The sequence below is a fragment of the Lithobates pipiens genome, unplaced genomic scaffold (assembly GCF_037356315.1).
Source record: "Lithobates pipiens isolate NorthernLeopardFrog02 unplaced genomic scaffold, aLitPip1_a1.2 Scaffold_51, whole genome shotgun sequence".
NCBI classification, from domain to species: Eukaryota; Metazoa; Chordata; class Amphibia; order Anura; family Ranidae; genus Lithobates; species Lithobates pipiens.
Window position 1 is genome coordinate 1,470,449 of NW_027507874.1, and position 16,208 is coordinate 1,486,656.

The 16,208-nt window shown below is 45.1% G+C and overlaps 4 protein-coding genes and 1 pseudogene across 4 annotated transcripts; 2 read left to right on the plus strand and 3 right to left on the minus strand.

Moving 5' to 3' along the window:
* The first annotated feature begins 379 nt into the window (after positions 1-379).
* LOC143957046 (histone H1B-like) lies at positions 380-1,103 on the plus strand (annotated as a pseudogene).
* Positions 1,104-2,617: 1,514 nt separating this feature from the next.
* On the minus strand, positions 2,618-3,050 carry LOC143957047 (histone H3-like). The gene has a single exon (XM_077467181.1). It carries the CDS (start codon positions 3,048-3,050, stop codon positions 2,640-2,642), a length of 411 nt encoding a protein of 136 aa, XP_077323307.1. The 3' UTR covers positions 2,618-2,639.
* A 7,582-nt stretch (positions 3,051-10,632) lies between these two features.
* On the minus strand, positions 10,633-11,082 carry LOC143957087 (histone H2B 1.1-like). The gene has a single exon (XM_077467222.1). It carries the CDS (start codon positions 11,040-11,042, stop codon positions 10,662-10,664), a length of 381 nt encoding a protein of 126 aa, XP_077323348.1. The 5' UTR covers positions 11,043-11,082; the 3' UTR covers positions 10,633-10,661.
* Positions 11,083-11,343: 261 nt separating this feature from the next.
* Positions 11,344-11,827, plus strand: LOC143957086 (histone H2A.J). The gene has a single exon (XM_077467221.1). The coding sequence runs from the start codon at positions 11,361-11,363 to the stop codon at positions 11,754-11,756; it is 396 nt and encodes a 131-aa protein (XP_077323347.1). The 5' UTR covers positions 11,344-11,360; the 3' UTR covers positions 11,757-11,827.
* A 1,806-nt stretch (positions 11,828-13,633) lies between these two features.
* On the minus strand, positions 13,634-14,481 carry LOC143957048 (histone H4). Its single transcript, XM_077467182.1, has one exon. It carries the CDS (start codon positions 14,464-14,466, stop codon positions 14,155-14,157), a length of 312 nt encoding a protein of 103 aa, XP_077323308.1. The 5' UTR covers positions 14,467-14,481; the 3' UTR covers positions 13,634-14,154.
* Positions 14,482-16,208: the final 1,727 nt, after the last annotated feature.

Genomic DNA, 16,208 nt, shown 5'->3' on the forward strand with positions numbered 1-16,208 from the left:
AAAAACTGATCTGATTCTTTAACTCGGTAACTTGTACGATTCTTTAACTCGGTAACTTGTACGATTCTTTAACTCGGTAACTTGTACGATTCTTTAACTCGGTGTACTGTGTACTCCTTGCTCTTGTTTTAAGTTTGTATCCAGTTCCTGAGTGTCACTGTGCTTGGAGTCAGCTGATTGGTTGCAGGGAGGGGCGGATTACCACTGCCAGCTCTGCTATGTACTGAGTGCAGAGTGAACTGTTTCAAACGAATCAGTTCACTGAAAAGAATCGATTCATCCAGTTCACTAAAAAGAACCGATTCATAAGAACGATTCGTTCATGAACTGGACATCACTACTGTGTTGATCTATTTTCAAAACCTCATCATTGAGAATCATGACTGAGACTGAGACTGCCCCAGCCGCCGCTCCTCCAGCGGAGCCCGCCGCCAAGAAGAAGGCGACTAAGAAGGCGGCAGCTGGAGGAGCCAAGAAAGGCAGCAAGAAGCCGCCCGGTCCCAGCGTGTCCGACCTCATCGTCACAGCCGTGGCCGCTTCCAAGGAGCGCAGCGGGGTCTCCCTGGCCGCCCTCAAGTAGCTCCTGGCCACCGGAGGATACGATGTGGACAAGAACAACAGCCGCCTGAAGATCGCCATCAGGGCGCTGGTGACTAAGGGGAGCCTCGTCCAGGTCAAAGGACATGGAGCCTCCGGATCCTTCAAGATCAACAAGAAGCAGCAAGAGGGCGACAAGGCCAAGAAAGTCACCATCAAGAAGAAGCCATCGGCTGCGGCCAAGCCCAAGAAACCTGCAGCCGCCAAGAAGCCAGCCAAGTCCCCCAAGAAGAAAGTCCCCAGCAAAGCCGCCAAGAGCCCCAAGAAGGCCACCAAGAAACCGGCAAAGGCTGCAGCTGCTCCCGCCAAGAAGGCGACAAAGAGCCCCAAGAAGCCCAAAGCTGCAGCCAAGCCGAAAAAAGCCGCCAAGAGTCCGGCTAAGAAGGCGGCTAAAGCCAAGACAGCAGCCAAGCCCAAGAAGGCCGCTCCGAAGAAGAAATAAGAATACCTCCCTCATCTCCACCCCCCCAAAGGCTCTTCTCAGAGCCATCCACCTCCTCCTAACAGAGCTATACCTACCTACACCCACCTCCTCCTAACCGAGCCACAGCTACCTACCAACACCCACCTCCTCCTAACAGAGCCACACCTACCTACCAACACCCACCTCCTTCTAACAGAGCCACACCTACCTACCTACACCCACCTCCTCCTAACAGAGCTACACCTACCTACCTACAGCCACCTCCTCCTAACAGAGCCACACCTGACTACCTACAGCCACCTCCTCCTAACAGAGCCACACCTGCCTACCTACAGCCACCAGGGGCCGCATAGCTTTTACACACGTGAGATGTTCCCATCACACATTGTACATTTGTCCCTTGCAGGGAATCCCCGATTACATTTTATGATAAATCCCACAAATGATCACTAGAGATCCTGTAGATCGGAAATCCCTCCTGCTATAAAGGATCGTTTCAGGGGCCCCATCCCACCCACATCTGTCATGTGAAGATAGGAGACCTGGAGGTTTTCCCGCACACTGGCTGTGGGGTCTCCCCGGGGGAGAGACATTCACACTACAATATGTCATCTGATCGGTAGAAGGGAAATCATTGTACTGATCGGGAATGTTAGAATGATCAGCAACAAGAACATTGTGTTATGCGGAGAATGGACTCTCCACTGTCATAGAATTCCATATTTTTTACCCAAATTATGAAGAGGATTAGCAGCCCCGATGTCACATTCAGGTTAGAAATTTTATCTCCCGGCTCCACTTTTAGAAAGTTCCCCGTATGATGATAATAGTCTTATTGGCTGATCGGAATATATGTAATTTGTCGCAACAGATAGTGGAGGGTGTTTCGCACACACTATCTGCTGATTGGCTGACATAAAATAATTTGACGCTTGCAATGAGAAATGTACAAATCTCTGCAGGGTGCCAATAATTGTCTTCTGTAGATAATGAATGAGAATAAAGAAGAGAGTGTAAGATGTGCTGATGGGAAGGTGTAACAATGTGATCGGTGTGTGTGTGGGGGGAAGAGATTGGAGAAAGTTGTAGAATAGCAGAGGAGAGGTTCCTGATAGATCGGGGAGAGGAAATGTCTTCTTCCTACAGAAGAATGAATAGTGAGTGAGATTTCTTACTAGTCATTTGTATGATTTATACACCGGAGTGGAGAAAGAGGTGATCCTGGGATCTGTGTACAGGAGGGAGGAGGTGACTTCTTATTTATCTTGAACACATTTCCTTTCCCCGATCTGGTAATGAGATAAGTATAGAGAATCTTTCTAGGAACTTGTCTTCCTCTCCTATATATTATTACATTGTATTATGGTGGGAAAAGATCGGCAGGAGAAAAGCTCTTCTTCCTAGAGAAGTGAGAATTGTTACTTTGTAATCGTCTTAGAAATGTTAGAGATCAGCGTGCAGAGAAGAGTGAGAAGAATGAAGAGATGTGGTGGGAAGGATTTGTATGATGTAGTGGCGATGAGATAGTATGGAGCTCTCTGAGGAGGATGTGGTGGCTCTGAGAAGAGCCTTTGTTGTGTGGGGTGGGGTGGCGATGAGGAGGTCGGTGGGGGGTGTATTAGGCCCTCTCTCCGCGGATGCGGCGTGCCAGCTGGATGTCTTTGGACATGATGGTGACCCTCTTGGCATGGATGGCGCAGAGGTTGGTGTCCTCGAAGAGTCCTACGAGATAAGCCTCAGAGGCTTCCTGCAGAGCCATGACGGCGGAGCTCTGGAAGCGCAGGTCGGTCTTGAAGTCCTGGGCGATCTCTCGGACGAGGCGCTGGAAGGGCAGCTTGCGGATGAGCAGCTCGGTGGATTTCTGGTAGCGGCGGATCTCTCGGAGAGCCACGGTGCCGGGCCTGTAGTGGTGAGGCTTCTTCACTCCGCCGGTGGCCGGGGCGCTCTTGCGGGCGGCTTTGGTGGCCAGCTGCTTGCGGGGAGCTTTCCCTCCGGTGGACTTACGAGCGGTCTGCTTGGTCCTTGCCATGGCCGATCAATGCTTCCAATTTCCACAAGGAATACATTACAAGTGTGAGAACACAGGCTGTGCGGCGTCTATATACATCACTGCCTTCTGATTGGACAACTAAAACACACCCCTTTTCATGATTGGTTTACTTTTTTTTTTAAAGCGGCATTTTTAAAATGTCCGCCATGATCTGTCTGTTATCTGTGTTAGTAGAGTTACCTTCTTTGTGTGGGGTGGGGGAGGGGAGTTCCTCCACATCATACAATGTGTAAGAATTAGGAGCTCTGACATTGGACTGCTTGTCTCCATAATAAATGAGATGACAGAAAATTCTCACTGATCGGATTATTCCGTTCTTAGTGAATAACAAGTAGAAAGGTGACTTGTACAGCTTGTTCCGTCCAGCACAATTCTGTACTAACATGAAGGGACAGATCGCTGAGCAGACAATGAATCGTGTCCCCGCAGCACATCTTGGATCGGTCGGTGTTCCCATTGGTTTCCATCAGATCCATGTGGATACAATTCAACTAATCGGCTCCAATGTATCCTCTATGGAAGAGCAACACTGACATCTGCTGGTGACAAGAGAAATGGCTTCTGTGCTGGGATCTAGAAAGCGCTACAATAAGATTTCATTATTTTCTTTCCGAATCCCACTTATAGGAAAAATAGATGATTACAACGTGATCTTTGGGAACAGAATTAGAACTCATACCGGGAAATTGGAGGGAATGGACACGGGCGACATCTAGATTGCATAATTAATCTGATGAATTTGCATTAAGGTTTTGTCAGAAAATTCACTAAAAACATTATTTGAACCATATTGCTCACCATATCTTCATCATGTTTACTTTACAATGAAATCGCAGCTCTGATATGGTGTATGTGTTCTACAAGAACCTTTTTGTCCTGTTGGGATGATGGGGGGTGTCGGGGAATTACTTGGCGCTGGTGTGTTCGACTTTAATACGAATTATTCTAACATTAATATAATACAGAATATATATATATATATATATATATATATATATATATATATATATATATATAATGCCAACTGTTTACACAACTCTTTACAATAAAAATGGTGATAGTTCAATCACAATAGATTTCAATACACAAGTAATAGGAGGGACCCTGCTCATGGAGTTTACAATCGAAAGAAATGTTTTTATAATGAAAGATTAGAAATCCTTATCAGTGTAAGCTTTAGAAACATTGAGATTGCATTATGTTTGCCCATATCTCAGCAAATTAGATGACAGAGGGAGGGAGTTAAGAGGGTTAAATGTTCCCTGTAACCGTCACTTTCCAATCTGAGTATTGTAATCTGAGGCACCTGATATTTACCAAATACTCCTTTTTTTTTTTATTAGAGAAAAGACACACACACACACACACACACACACACACTTATATACATAGAGAGATACACAACAGGAAAGTCAATGTGTGCCCAGCTGATGATCTAAATCCCCCACCCATCTAAGGTGAGATGATCATGTATAATAGTTGGACTCCCACGAAGAAAATAAATGCTATATGACACATTTGAATCAAACACAATGTGATGTATACGTAATATTTCTAAGCAGATGATCCCTAAACGATGTCGTAAAAGTAAGCATCCCCTTTTATGTGTCTCTGCAGACATTAGCATGCCTTGTAGTCTTACATAGTCCATAAAACAAAAAAGTAAACGTGTAGGTGAAAATGATGTATACAAAACGGAAAATTGTATACTCACCTTTCCGTAATTTTCCTTTCCTGTTGCATCTCATGGCAGCATACACCTATGGGTTGTGGCTCCGCCCCCGCAACCTGATAGGTCCGTTTAACTATTAAATCTTGAGAGGGCCCCTGCTTCAGCATTCTCAATATATAGATACCTCACCTTAGACGGGTGGGCATCTGTATGCTGCCATGAGATGCAACAGGAAAGGAAAATTACGGAAAGGTGAGTATACAATTTTCCGTTTTCCTGTCGCATCATGGCAGCATACACCTATGGGGAATAACTCGCAAAACTGGGTGGGTCTAAGCAGAAAAAGTTTATTTACAAGGAATGGAGGAATTGGACTGAATAATCGCTCTACCAAAATCCACCGTGGACAACCTAGCGGAGTCCACTTTGTAGTGGGATATAAAAGTACTTTTTGAAGACCATGTGGCTGCCTTGCAGATGGTTTCTGAGGACACTTTGCAGAAGGCTGCCCAGGAGGTTGCCATTGCCCTTGTAGAGTGCGCCTTTAAGCCCTCAGGTATCTGAGCTTGATTAGAAGAGTAGGATTTCTTTATGATTTTCACAAGCCATGCTGCGATGGTGCGGGAAGTAGCTGCCTGTCCTCTTCTGGAGCCATGAGGGATGACTAGGAGGTTTTCCACTTTCCTGAAGTCACTGGTCTTCGAGAGGTAGGCCAGTAAGTTAGATTTTACATCCAGTGGATGAGGGCCGCCCTGCTCTGTAGAAAGAGTGTGAAGGCATATTTCCTGATTAAAATGAAAGGAGGAAGCCACTTTGGGGACGAAGCGGTCTGAAGGTTTCAGAACTACCTTGTCTGGGTAGATGGTAAGGTATGGTTCCTTTGCCATTAGTGCATGCATTTCCGACACCCTCTTGGCTGATGTAATCGCTATCAGAAAGGTGATTTTGAGGGTTAGATTCCAAAGGGAAGCTTTTTCAACTGGAAAGAATGGGTCATGGGATAGGAAGTCCAGTACTATCGAAAGATCCCAAGTTGGAAATGAGGGCTTTCTGGGAGGTCTCAATCTTAGACAAGCCTTCTGGAATTGAGAAATAAGAGGTTCTTGAGCCCATTTCACCCCCGTAATGGCAGATAGAGCTGATACGTGTACTTTCAAGGTGCTTGAACCAAGACCTTTGTCAAGACCTAGCTGAAGGAACTCTAGGACCTGAGCAAATGTAGGGGATGAAGGGTCCCAGGCTTGTTGTTGTGCGACCGAGAGGAACTTATCCCAGATTCTCTTGTAAGTGTTATTAGTGGTAAACCTTCTGGCTTGGAGAAGGGTGTTTATCACTTTGTGGGAACATCCGTGAGCTATGAACCTAGCCCTTTCAGTCTCTATGCTGTTAGGTGTAACTTCTCTGGGCATGGATAGAGGAATTGACCTTGAGAGAGTAGATCCGCTGTCACAGGGAGCGGCAATGGTTCTGCTGTACTCAATTGGAGTAGGGTCGTGAACCACGGTCTCCTCTGCCAAAAGGGCAGGACTGCTAAAACTGTGGCACTTGATTTCCTGAGTCTGAGTAGAAGCCTCGATATGATTGGAGTTGGTGGAAACACGTAACCTAGGTGGAAATTCCAGTTGTGTTGTAAACAATCCGTGCCTTCCGCCGAAGGAAAGGGAACTCTCGCCAGGTACCTCTGACACTTTGCGTTGTTTGGAGTTGCTGCCAGATCGATATCCGGAACCCCCCAAGTCTTCGTTATCAGAGAAAAGGCCTGACTGCTTAGGGCCCATTCGTGGTTGCATACGAACTGTCGACTCAAGGTGTCTGCTATCTAATTCTGGACACCTGGTACGTATGTTGCCCTGAGACTGGTTAAATTCAGTTGCGCCCATTGGAAGACTGGTTGGACTTCTTGCAACATGGAGCGACTCCTGGTGCCTCCTTGCCTGTTGATATAGGCCACAGCCACTCGATTGTCCATCTTTAGCAGGACATCTTTTCCCTCCAGAAATGGGCTGAAGGCTAGTAGTGCCTGGAATGCTGCTTTCATCTCCAATAAGTTGGAAACCACATCGTGTGTCCTGAATGGCCAACAACCTTGGGCTGCGTGGTGACGATAGTGTGCTCCCCATCCTTCCATGCTGGCATCCGAGGTGATTACTTCTTGAGAGAGAAGGACTAAGCGTTTACACCTCTTCAGATTGTGTGGTTTTGTCCACCATGATAGCGATTGCTTCACCTCGTCCCGGATCACTATCGGCTGGGTCATTGACACGCCGTTCCATTGTTTGAGGAATGATATTTGAAGAGGCCTGGCATTCCACTGGGCCCATTGTACCATTGGGATAGTCGCCGAGAATGACCCTAAAATACTGAGACATTCCCTGGCGGGGATGGTAGTGGCCACGAGTAACCTCTTTACTTTCTGGATTAGGATGGGAACTTTCTCCTCCGGGAGTTCTACTGTATTGAGTCGGGTATCCAGCTCTGCCCCCAGAAAAATCATTCGCTGTGTGGGATTTAGACTGCTCTTCCCCCAATTTATCAGCCACCCAAATTTTTGCAGGGTGGAAATTAGGATTGCGCGGTGAAGTAGGAGGGAATCTCGGTTGTCGGCCAGGAGAAGGATATCGTCTAGGTAGTGGTGCACCCTCAGGCCTTGCTCCCTTAATAGGGCAATTACTGGCAGTAACACTTTTGTAAATGTTCTTGGAGCAGTGGATATTCCGAACGGGAAACTTTGGAATTGGAAATGTTGATGACCTACAACAAAACTGAGAAATTTCTGAAATGAGGTGTGAATGGGAACGTGCAGGTAGGCGTCTTGTAAATCGATGGAGAGCATCCAATCTCCTATGTTGATGGCCTGGAGGATTGTCTGCAGACTCTCCATTTTGAATGCCTCCACCAGGATTCGGTGATTGAGTTTCTTTAAGTCCATGACAGGACGTAAGTCTCCTGTCTTCTTTTTTACCAGAAATAGAGGAGAATAGAATCCTCTCCCTCTCTGTGGTAGAGGAACTTCCCTTATAGCTTGCTTCTGGATTAGGTCCTGAACATATCCGTTCAGTAGTACTCTCTTTTGGTGAGATGATGGTATCCTTGTTATTCGGAAATGGTCCCTTGGGTGCTTTCGGAACCTCCATCCGTGTCCGAATTGGACAGTCGCCACTGCCCATGGATCCTTTATTGTCCCCGCCCATACCTGCTTGAACAACCTTAGCCTGGCTCCTACTACAGCTGGTTGGGCGGGCGCACCTTCAAAAAGACTTTTGATCCCCTGAAGTAGGGGTCTTGGCTTTCTGGAGCTTGAGGAAGGATGATTGAGGGTTCTTCCAGTTTCTCCTGTACTCCTTGCCAGGTCTATAGGATCTTGCCTCCCTATATTTGTCTGGGAGGTTACGTCTGGGGGCTGACGGTCTTTGCTGTTTAGATCTTCTATCTGAAGGGATCAGACCCGATTTTCCCCCGGTAACTTTAGAAATCGCAGAATCTAGCTTTTCTCCAAAGAGATTTGCTCCGTCAAAGGGAATCTTGCACCAGTTTGTCTTCGAGGATGGGTCTGCAGACCAGGGTTTCAGCCAAAGTGCCCTTCTGGCCATTACTGAGCTCAGCATTGCTCTAGATGTAGATTTAATTATATCTACAGAGGCTTCTGCGACAAAGTCGCCTGCGAGAGATCCTGTAGGGCTGAGATTACCTTCTCTTGTTCCCCTCCTTCTGACACCAGTCTCTCGGTATTGGCGGACCAGTTGGAAATGGCTCTACCCACAGCTGCTAGGGCCACAGCTGGTCTGCATGCGCCTCCTGCTGATAGGTAAGATCTTTTCAGATCTAGGTCAATTTTCCTATCTAGTACATCTTTAAATGTAACCGCATCTTCGATTGGAAGTGTCACATGTCTGGCAAGACGCATCAGAGAAGAATCCACCACTGGCGGGGTCACTAATGGAGTGACACTAGGCTCCTTCAGGGGATAAAGTTTTGCTAACCTGTTAGTTAGACTGATCTTCTTATCCGGCTTTTGCCATTCCTCTTTAATCAAATCCTCTAGTTCCTCAATAAATGGGAAGGTCTCAGGATCTTTCTTGAGATTTGGAAAATATTTCCTCAGCTTCTGAGGAGTTTGTTTTTCTTCCACCCAATTGATCGCTTCCTTCACTGATTTAATGAAGGGTTCAACTAGTGCAAAGTCGAAGCCGTTAGAGGCGTCAATGTCATCATTATCTGACAAAGGATCTGACATCCTTGAAGTGGAGGGAACAGCAGATGTGGTGCCTTGCAAAGGTCTGCTAGTTTCCGGTCCTGCGATTTGGAGGGGCAATTCAGTAGCTGGAGTACTAGGATCTAATTCCCTGTCTTTTGTTGCTTCATTGAAGCATGAACGACAGGCCAGCTTATCTGGGAGTGCTATTGCGCCACAAACCCAGCATGAGTTTCCAGAGGGATGGAGACTTTGAGCGCGAGAAGAGTGTCTGCTAGTAGGGGATCTTCTGTGGTAGGAGTGTCCATGTCGGGAGTAGGACCTTGATCGCCTCCTCCTGTGATCTCCGCTCTCTCTGCGCCTTGAGCGGCTTCTGCTATGGTCTCGGTCCCGTCTATGACTTGAGCGGCTTCTTCTTGAGCGCCTTGAGTGCGACGATCTGGATGACCTGATAGGGCTGTGCAATTTAGACAGCGTTAGTGACAGGCTCTCTTTTTCCTCTTCGTACTTACCATGTTGACCCCACTTACCTAATAGGCTGGCGATGGTCTGCTGGGGCAGCGGCCTCCAAGAAGAGTGAATCCTAAAAACTAACGGAAATCAGTGTGCAAAGACAGGTAGGGAGATATGCCAGTTGCAGAAAAATAACTTTAGAAACGAAGAGACTGACCTGAGATCCGAAGGAAACGATATGTAAGAAACGATCGGAATGACGAAGACGATCTTGGTCGTGAAGCAGCAGCCACGGTACACAAAGCAAAAATGCAATTTTTAAACCCCGCGCTAATGCCGTCGTAACGCCGACGTCATCCCGCACATGCGCAGAAATGTCCCACGACGTTCGGCTCCATTTTGGAAAGTGGCGAACCGGCAATACAACGAGGCACTGAACGCCAGCGCATGCGTAGAGGAGATCAATCATCGGCGCCCGAGGAGCGAGGTTCTACAGAGCTTGACAGGAAAGGAACAGAAAATACCTAGAAAGCACAGGTTAGAGGCCGCTGCATAATAAATCTGTTTAAGATTTGTAAAGATAAATAACGATACCCCTGAGACCATCAGAGTGGGGATTCCTCCATTAAGCTCATTTAGAGGCTGTACAGGTAGGACTTCCACCCAGGAGAGGCTTGAACCTGGCTGGGGCGATAGCGGTAAGGGGTGATGTCCGGTCTTCTCAGGTGAGGAAAAAAAGGAGAATGCTGAAGCAGGGGCCCTCTCAAGATTTAATAGTTAAACGGTCCTATCAGGTTGCGGGGGCGGAGCCACAACCCATAGGTGTATGCTGCCATGATGCGACAGGAAAATAAGATTATATACGCATCATCCTTATATAAATAGATATCCGCTTTCAATTTACGAAAAAAAAAAAAAAGTTCCCATGTGTTCTCTACGTCTCTTCTATGTCTTCTATACGGAGCTATGGAAAGATATGCAATGTGATTGGATGGAAATAAAATGTCAGGAATTTCTGAATAAAGGGAATCTGCAACACCAGTTTGTACTGGGATTATTATTATATATAGTATATATAGTATTTCTTACTATAACACAGCTTCAAATGTCCAAATTCATTAGATTTTACAATCGGTATAATCGGTTGATTTTTCATTTAATGTATTTAGAATTTTTAATTGCGATAAAATGTGATGAGAGCTCATTGATGGAAATGGTGGGCGGCTCTTAGAAGAGCATTTGTGTCTTGTGTTGGGATGATGATGATGGGGGATTACTTGGCGCTGGTGTACTTGGTGACGGCCTTGGTGCCCTCGGAGACGGCGTGCTTGGCCAGCTCTCCGGGCAGGAGGAGGCGGACGGCGGTCTGGATCTCCCGGGAGGTGATGGTGCGGCGCTTGTTGTAATGAGCCAGGCGGGAAGATTCGCCGGCGATGCGCTCGAAGATGTCATTGACGAAGGAGTTCATGATGCCCATGGCCTTGGACGAGATGCCGGTGTCGGGGTGGACCTGCTTGAGCACCTTGTACACGTAGATGGCATAACTCTCCTTCCTGCTCTTCCTCCGCTTCTTGCCGTCCTTCTTCTGGCTCTTGGTCACGGCTTTCTTGGAGCCCTTCTTGGGTGCCGGGGCGGACTTGGCTGGTTCAGGCATGATAAGGGTTAATGTGATCTCCGCTGTGTGGAGGGAATGTGTGCTGGAGCCGCCCTCATGTGCTGCTTTTATAGGCGTCCTATGCAAATGAAGTCTCTTCCCTCCTCACGCTTCTATTGGAGGATTCAGTCATGTGGTGGGGAGGAGTGTTTTGCTTCCCTTGCTCGTTTACTGATTGGTGTAGAAACAAGTCAGAACATAATTGGCTGGCTTGGAAATTAACCAACCACAGTGTATGATGTCAGAGCATTGACTGTATAAACATAAGGAAGCTGCAGAAATGAGCGATCTTTAGCAGAGTAACAGAAGAATCTCACAATGTCTGGCCGTGGAAAACAAGGAGGCAAGGTTCGGGCTAAGGCCAAGACCCGATCATCCCGGGCTGGTCTGCAGTTCCCAGTTGGTCGTGTTCACCGTCTGCTCAGGAAGGGCAACTATGCGGAGCGGGTCGGGGCCGGAGCTCCCGTCTATCTGGCCGCCGTCCTCGAGTATCTCACGGCTGAGATCCTCGAGCTGGCCGGCAACGCCGCCCGCGACAACAAGAAGACCCGCATCATCCCCCGACACCTCCAGCTGGCCGTCCGCAACGACGAGGAGCTCAACAAGCTGCTGGGCGGCGTCACCATCGCCCAGGGAGGAGTCCTGCCCAACATCCAGGCCGTGCTGCTGCCCAAGAAGACCGAGAGCCACAAGGCCGCCGCCAAATCCAAGTAATCCCGACAACTCCTTTCTACTCCCAAATCCATTCATTTCTACAACACAAAGGCTCTTCTCAGAGCCCCCCACATCTCTCTACAAAGAGCCCCCCACACACCCCTCATTGTGTCTACCACATCGCATGCAATCAGCCCTCAATTGTCTGCATAGCTTTACACGGGAAATACATTCTTATTTATTCACACTTCTAGTACAGGAGATCTGTACAGGGAGGACAATTACTACATATAAAGAGCCTGCAATGTATTATTGGAGGACCTGGTTCTCTTATAGGGACTGATCGGCATTGTCCTTCAAACTAGTTGTGCTGAATCTAATACAGATCAGAAAATTGTAGTAAAACAATCATCCTCCGACTGATCGGGAACACAGATCTCAGAATGTTCCTATTATGCCGGGCGGGGTATGGAACGGATTTCACTTCATTTTAAATAGAACCTCACAATCATCTCAGATTGGCTAACCTGACACAGAAATGTAATGAAACAAAATTTAAATTCTTCCGGGGAACATTCCAGACACTTGATAAACGCGCTGACATATTATATTTCCCGGGGTTTACAGAATCCTAGAGAATGTTTTCTATAGAGATCAATGAAAAGTCTACAGAACAAGCATTTTCTGGGCTGAAAACGGAGAAAGATCAGAACACATTTCTTTGGATTCCTCATCAAAAACATCATTGGCTGATGAAGGAAACGCCGACAGTTCTGATTGGCTCATATTTCAAACTGCTACATTCCCCATTTGCCCGCCAGAATTCTTTAGAACGTTACAGACAAATAATCGGTCATTTTATACCGCCAAATCCGACACTGAGACCATCAGATGAGACAATTATCTGAGAAATATCATCAGCGCTTTGTTCCCAAACTGATTCATCGATTAGTCTGGAATAGAAATCGATTCAGAAGATTGTTGAATGATGTAAAATATGTTCTCTGTTACTAGATTTCTAAAAAGTGAAAGGACTGGTAGAAAACATGACACTCCCAGATACATATGTACAATGAATCAATAAAACAAACAGATCGTTATCCACTGTAACGAGAAATCAGCAAAATATTAACAATGTTTCTAAGTAATTATCTTAGAAACATTTCTTTACTAATCTTTTATAAATATTAACAATAGTAACTGTTGATTTGTGTTCTCTCCGAAAAAGAATTGGAAGAATAGGTTTGTCATGAGATCTGTATAGGATCATGGGATTGGCCTCTATCAGATGTAGCAGTAACAGATTTCCCCCATATTACATTTAGAGAATATATATATAATGTGAATGGACTGGTAGAAATCATGACACTGCCAGATATATAACAGTATGTACAATACATAATCAGATCTGCATAGGATTATGTAACTGAAAAAAAGATACAAATATGTACTATGAATCAATACAGACAATATTGCGCTTCTGATGAATTACATCGGTTTCCATTCAGCAAAATATTTAAAAGCTTCTAAAATGAATAGAGCCGCCCTTCTCATCTCCGCTCAGCTTTACACCCAGGAAGGAGAGATGTAGGAATAAAATACATTTCTTTGTTTCCTTTTCAAAATAATCTTTATAAATATGAAATATTGGAACTGGTGTTAGGGAGTGTTAAAGATTCATGTTTTCCATGTAATCTCCAGGTACACGTGAGATCTGCTTTACCAAAGAGTCGTAAGAACACAACAAAATGATCTATCCAATGTTGTATCCAATTGGGTAGAGAGTTGATCTTCAAGACTGTACAATCTGTACTCCGGATGAAATATGAAAACTTCTTCCACCCTAACAAATGAACGAATCCGATGATAATTGTACAGAAATCCTCCATCCGTTTCCTGCTGAGATTTGGTGCTACAATAGATCTGGTTCTCTGGATGGAACGTTCTTAGGAGCCATACACGCTATTCGATTGTTTATCAAAACCATATAATAAGAGATTCAACCTCAAGTTTCAATTTGTAAACAATCAGGCAGGCCCTTACACTGCGTGGTTTAGGTAAATCTGAAGAGAAATATCTGCAGAAAATCGAATCGTGTGTATGGGGCTTTAGACTTAGGGGAGAAATGTCCAGCTAAAGCTGATCCGATCCCAGTTCTGGACGTTTCCCAACAAACCCAAACGGCTGTTTGCGTTGAATCTTTAATAGGCCAATTAAAAGCAATCACCCCTTTCATCTCCTAGTGTGATCACACTTAGATCGCCTATATAGGGCGAATGTCACGTGTCCAACCCCCAGAACAAACCCTCCCGCTACAGAAGTGTGTACGACGCGTCATTTAGATTTCATTTACTTCTCCTGATAACGTAAATAGCGGTATGTAGTTCTTTGTACGAGAAGGTGGGTGGCCCTGAGAAGGGCCTTTGTGTAGATGAAGTAGGTAGGTGTCTATGAGGGTTTAGCCTCCGAATCCATAAAGCGTGCGCCCCTGGCGTTTGAGAGCATAGACGACATCCATGGCGGTGACGGTCTTCCTCTTGGCGTGCTCGGTGTAGGTGACGGCATCGCGGATGACATTCTCCAGGAAAACCTTCAGCACTCCACGGGTCTCCTCATAGATGAGTCCGGAGATGCGCTTGACACCCCCTCTGCGGGCCAAACGTCGGATGGCGGGTTTGGTGATGCCCTGGATGTTGTCCCGGAGCACCTTCCTGTGCCGCTTGGCGCCTCCTTTCCCCAGACCCTTCCCTCCTTTACCGCGACCAGACATGACGACTATTTCCTGCACAAACAGAAACGGAGCTCAGCCGTCTGCCTGCCCTCCTTATATACAGCCTGAGCGGACCTGATGGAAACCTTCCGGTGATAGAGTCATTCCCATTTATTATTAAAAAACAAAAGAGAGGGAATGTCATTCATTTATAAGGCTCCTATATATTCTATTGCACGGAGAATGTGAATCTTTAACACTTCATAACAGAAAAACAATCAGCAGTTCCAATTGTTCATAGTAATTTTATATTTCTAAAACATAATTTTGAAAACGAAACAAAGAAACACATTGCTTCTGACGTCTCTCCTTCCTAAGGATGAGCGGACCTGATGGGAGACAGGAGGAGAATGGGCGGGTCTAGTCATTTATTACCCAGCATAGAATTTCATTTAATTAGAAGCTTTTCAATAGTTTGCTGAATGGAAACTGATGTGATCCATCAGACGCACAACATTATCTTTATTGATTAATTGTACATATTTGTCTGGCATGTCATGATTATTACCTATTTTTATCAATAATATCATATTTATCGATCTTTGGATAGGAAGTGTAAAATATGTGCAATCTGCTATATGTATAAATTATATATCAGACAGTGAGAGAAGGAAAAAAAATAAATAAATAAATAAATAAAAAATTATATATATATATATATATATATATATATATATATATATATATAGATAGATAGATATATTACAGTTCCCCATTTAGTTTTCTGAATTCTGAGGACTTGGAATAAAAGAGCACATATGGAAATGTTTTATATTATTATTCAATAATCTTCGGACTCCATTTTTATTTATTCCGGACTAATGGATGAAAATAAAGCATCGATGATATCTCTTGGATAAATGTCTCATCTGATGATCTCAGTGTCGGATTTGGCGGTATAATAGGGCTGATTATTTGTCTGTAACATTCTAAAGAATTCTGGCGGGCAAGTTTGAATGTAGCAGTTTGAAATATGAGCCAATTAAAGCTGTTGGGCATTTCCTTCATCAGCCATTAATGTCTTTCTGATGAAAATTTCAAAGAAATGTGTTCTGAGATCTTTTTTGGTTTTCAACCCAGAAAATACTTGTTCTATAGACTTTTCATTGATTTCTATAGAAAACATTCTCTAGCAGGGCGGATTCTCTATTGTGAAGTACGAGAAAAAGATTAGAAGAAATGGTAACATTCATATTTCTAATTGATTTATTATTCTTGGTTAGATAAACTGCCCGACAATTCAGAGAAGCGTTGATCGATGTTCCCGAAGGAAGAGATATCAGGTTTTAGTGTCGGATTATTCCATCTGAGATCATTGGAAGGTTCCATGATATTCTGGCGGGACAATTGAATGAATCAGTTTAATAGTTGCATCAATCACAGATCTGGGCAATTTCTTCAGATAATAAAATGCATTTTCCTCCCAAAGAGTGTGAAGGAGGATCTGAGATCTGTGTTCCTTTCAGCTGGGGGATGTTTGTTTGGTATTGAATATTGAATGATCTCTGAGCCCCAGAAGATATTCAGCAGATTTAAAGGACAATAAAAAGCAGTCCCTGTAAGGAGATCACATCGTTCCTTCACATGAAATACGTTCTAATAAATGATACAAATCATAGAAACTCTGAATTACTGTCAGGACGGACGGGTAAGGAGGGGTGGATGGTTTTGGTTGGAGGGTTTAGCGGTGAGTAGACAATCAGCATAGAAAGATTGGAATGAAAAGAGATGAGAGAATGATG

Excerpts from the sequence above, each read along its gene's own strand:
- LOC143957047 (XM_077467181.1), bottom strand. The coding sequence starts at position 3,050 with ATGGCAAGGACCAAGCAGACCGCTCGTAAGTCCACCGGAGGGAAAGCT.
- LOC143957087 (XM_077467222.1), bottom strand. The coding sequence starts at position 11,042 with ATGCCTGAACCAGCCAAGTCCGCCCCGGCACCCAAGAAGGGCTCCAAG.
- LOC143957086 (XM_077467221.1), top strand. The coding sequence starts at position 11,361 with ATGTCTGGCCGTGGAAAACAAGGAGGCAAGGTTCGGGCTAAGGCCAAG.
- LOC143957048 (XM_077467182.1), bottom strand. The coding sequence starts at position 14,466 with ATGTCTGGTCGCGGTAAAGGAGGGAAGGGTCTGGGGAAAGGAGGCGCC.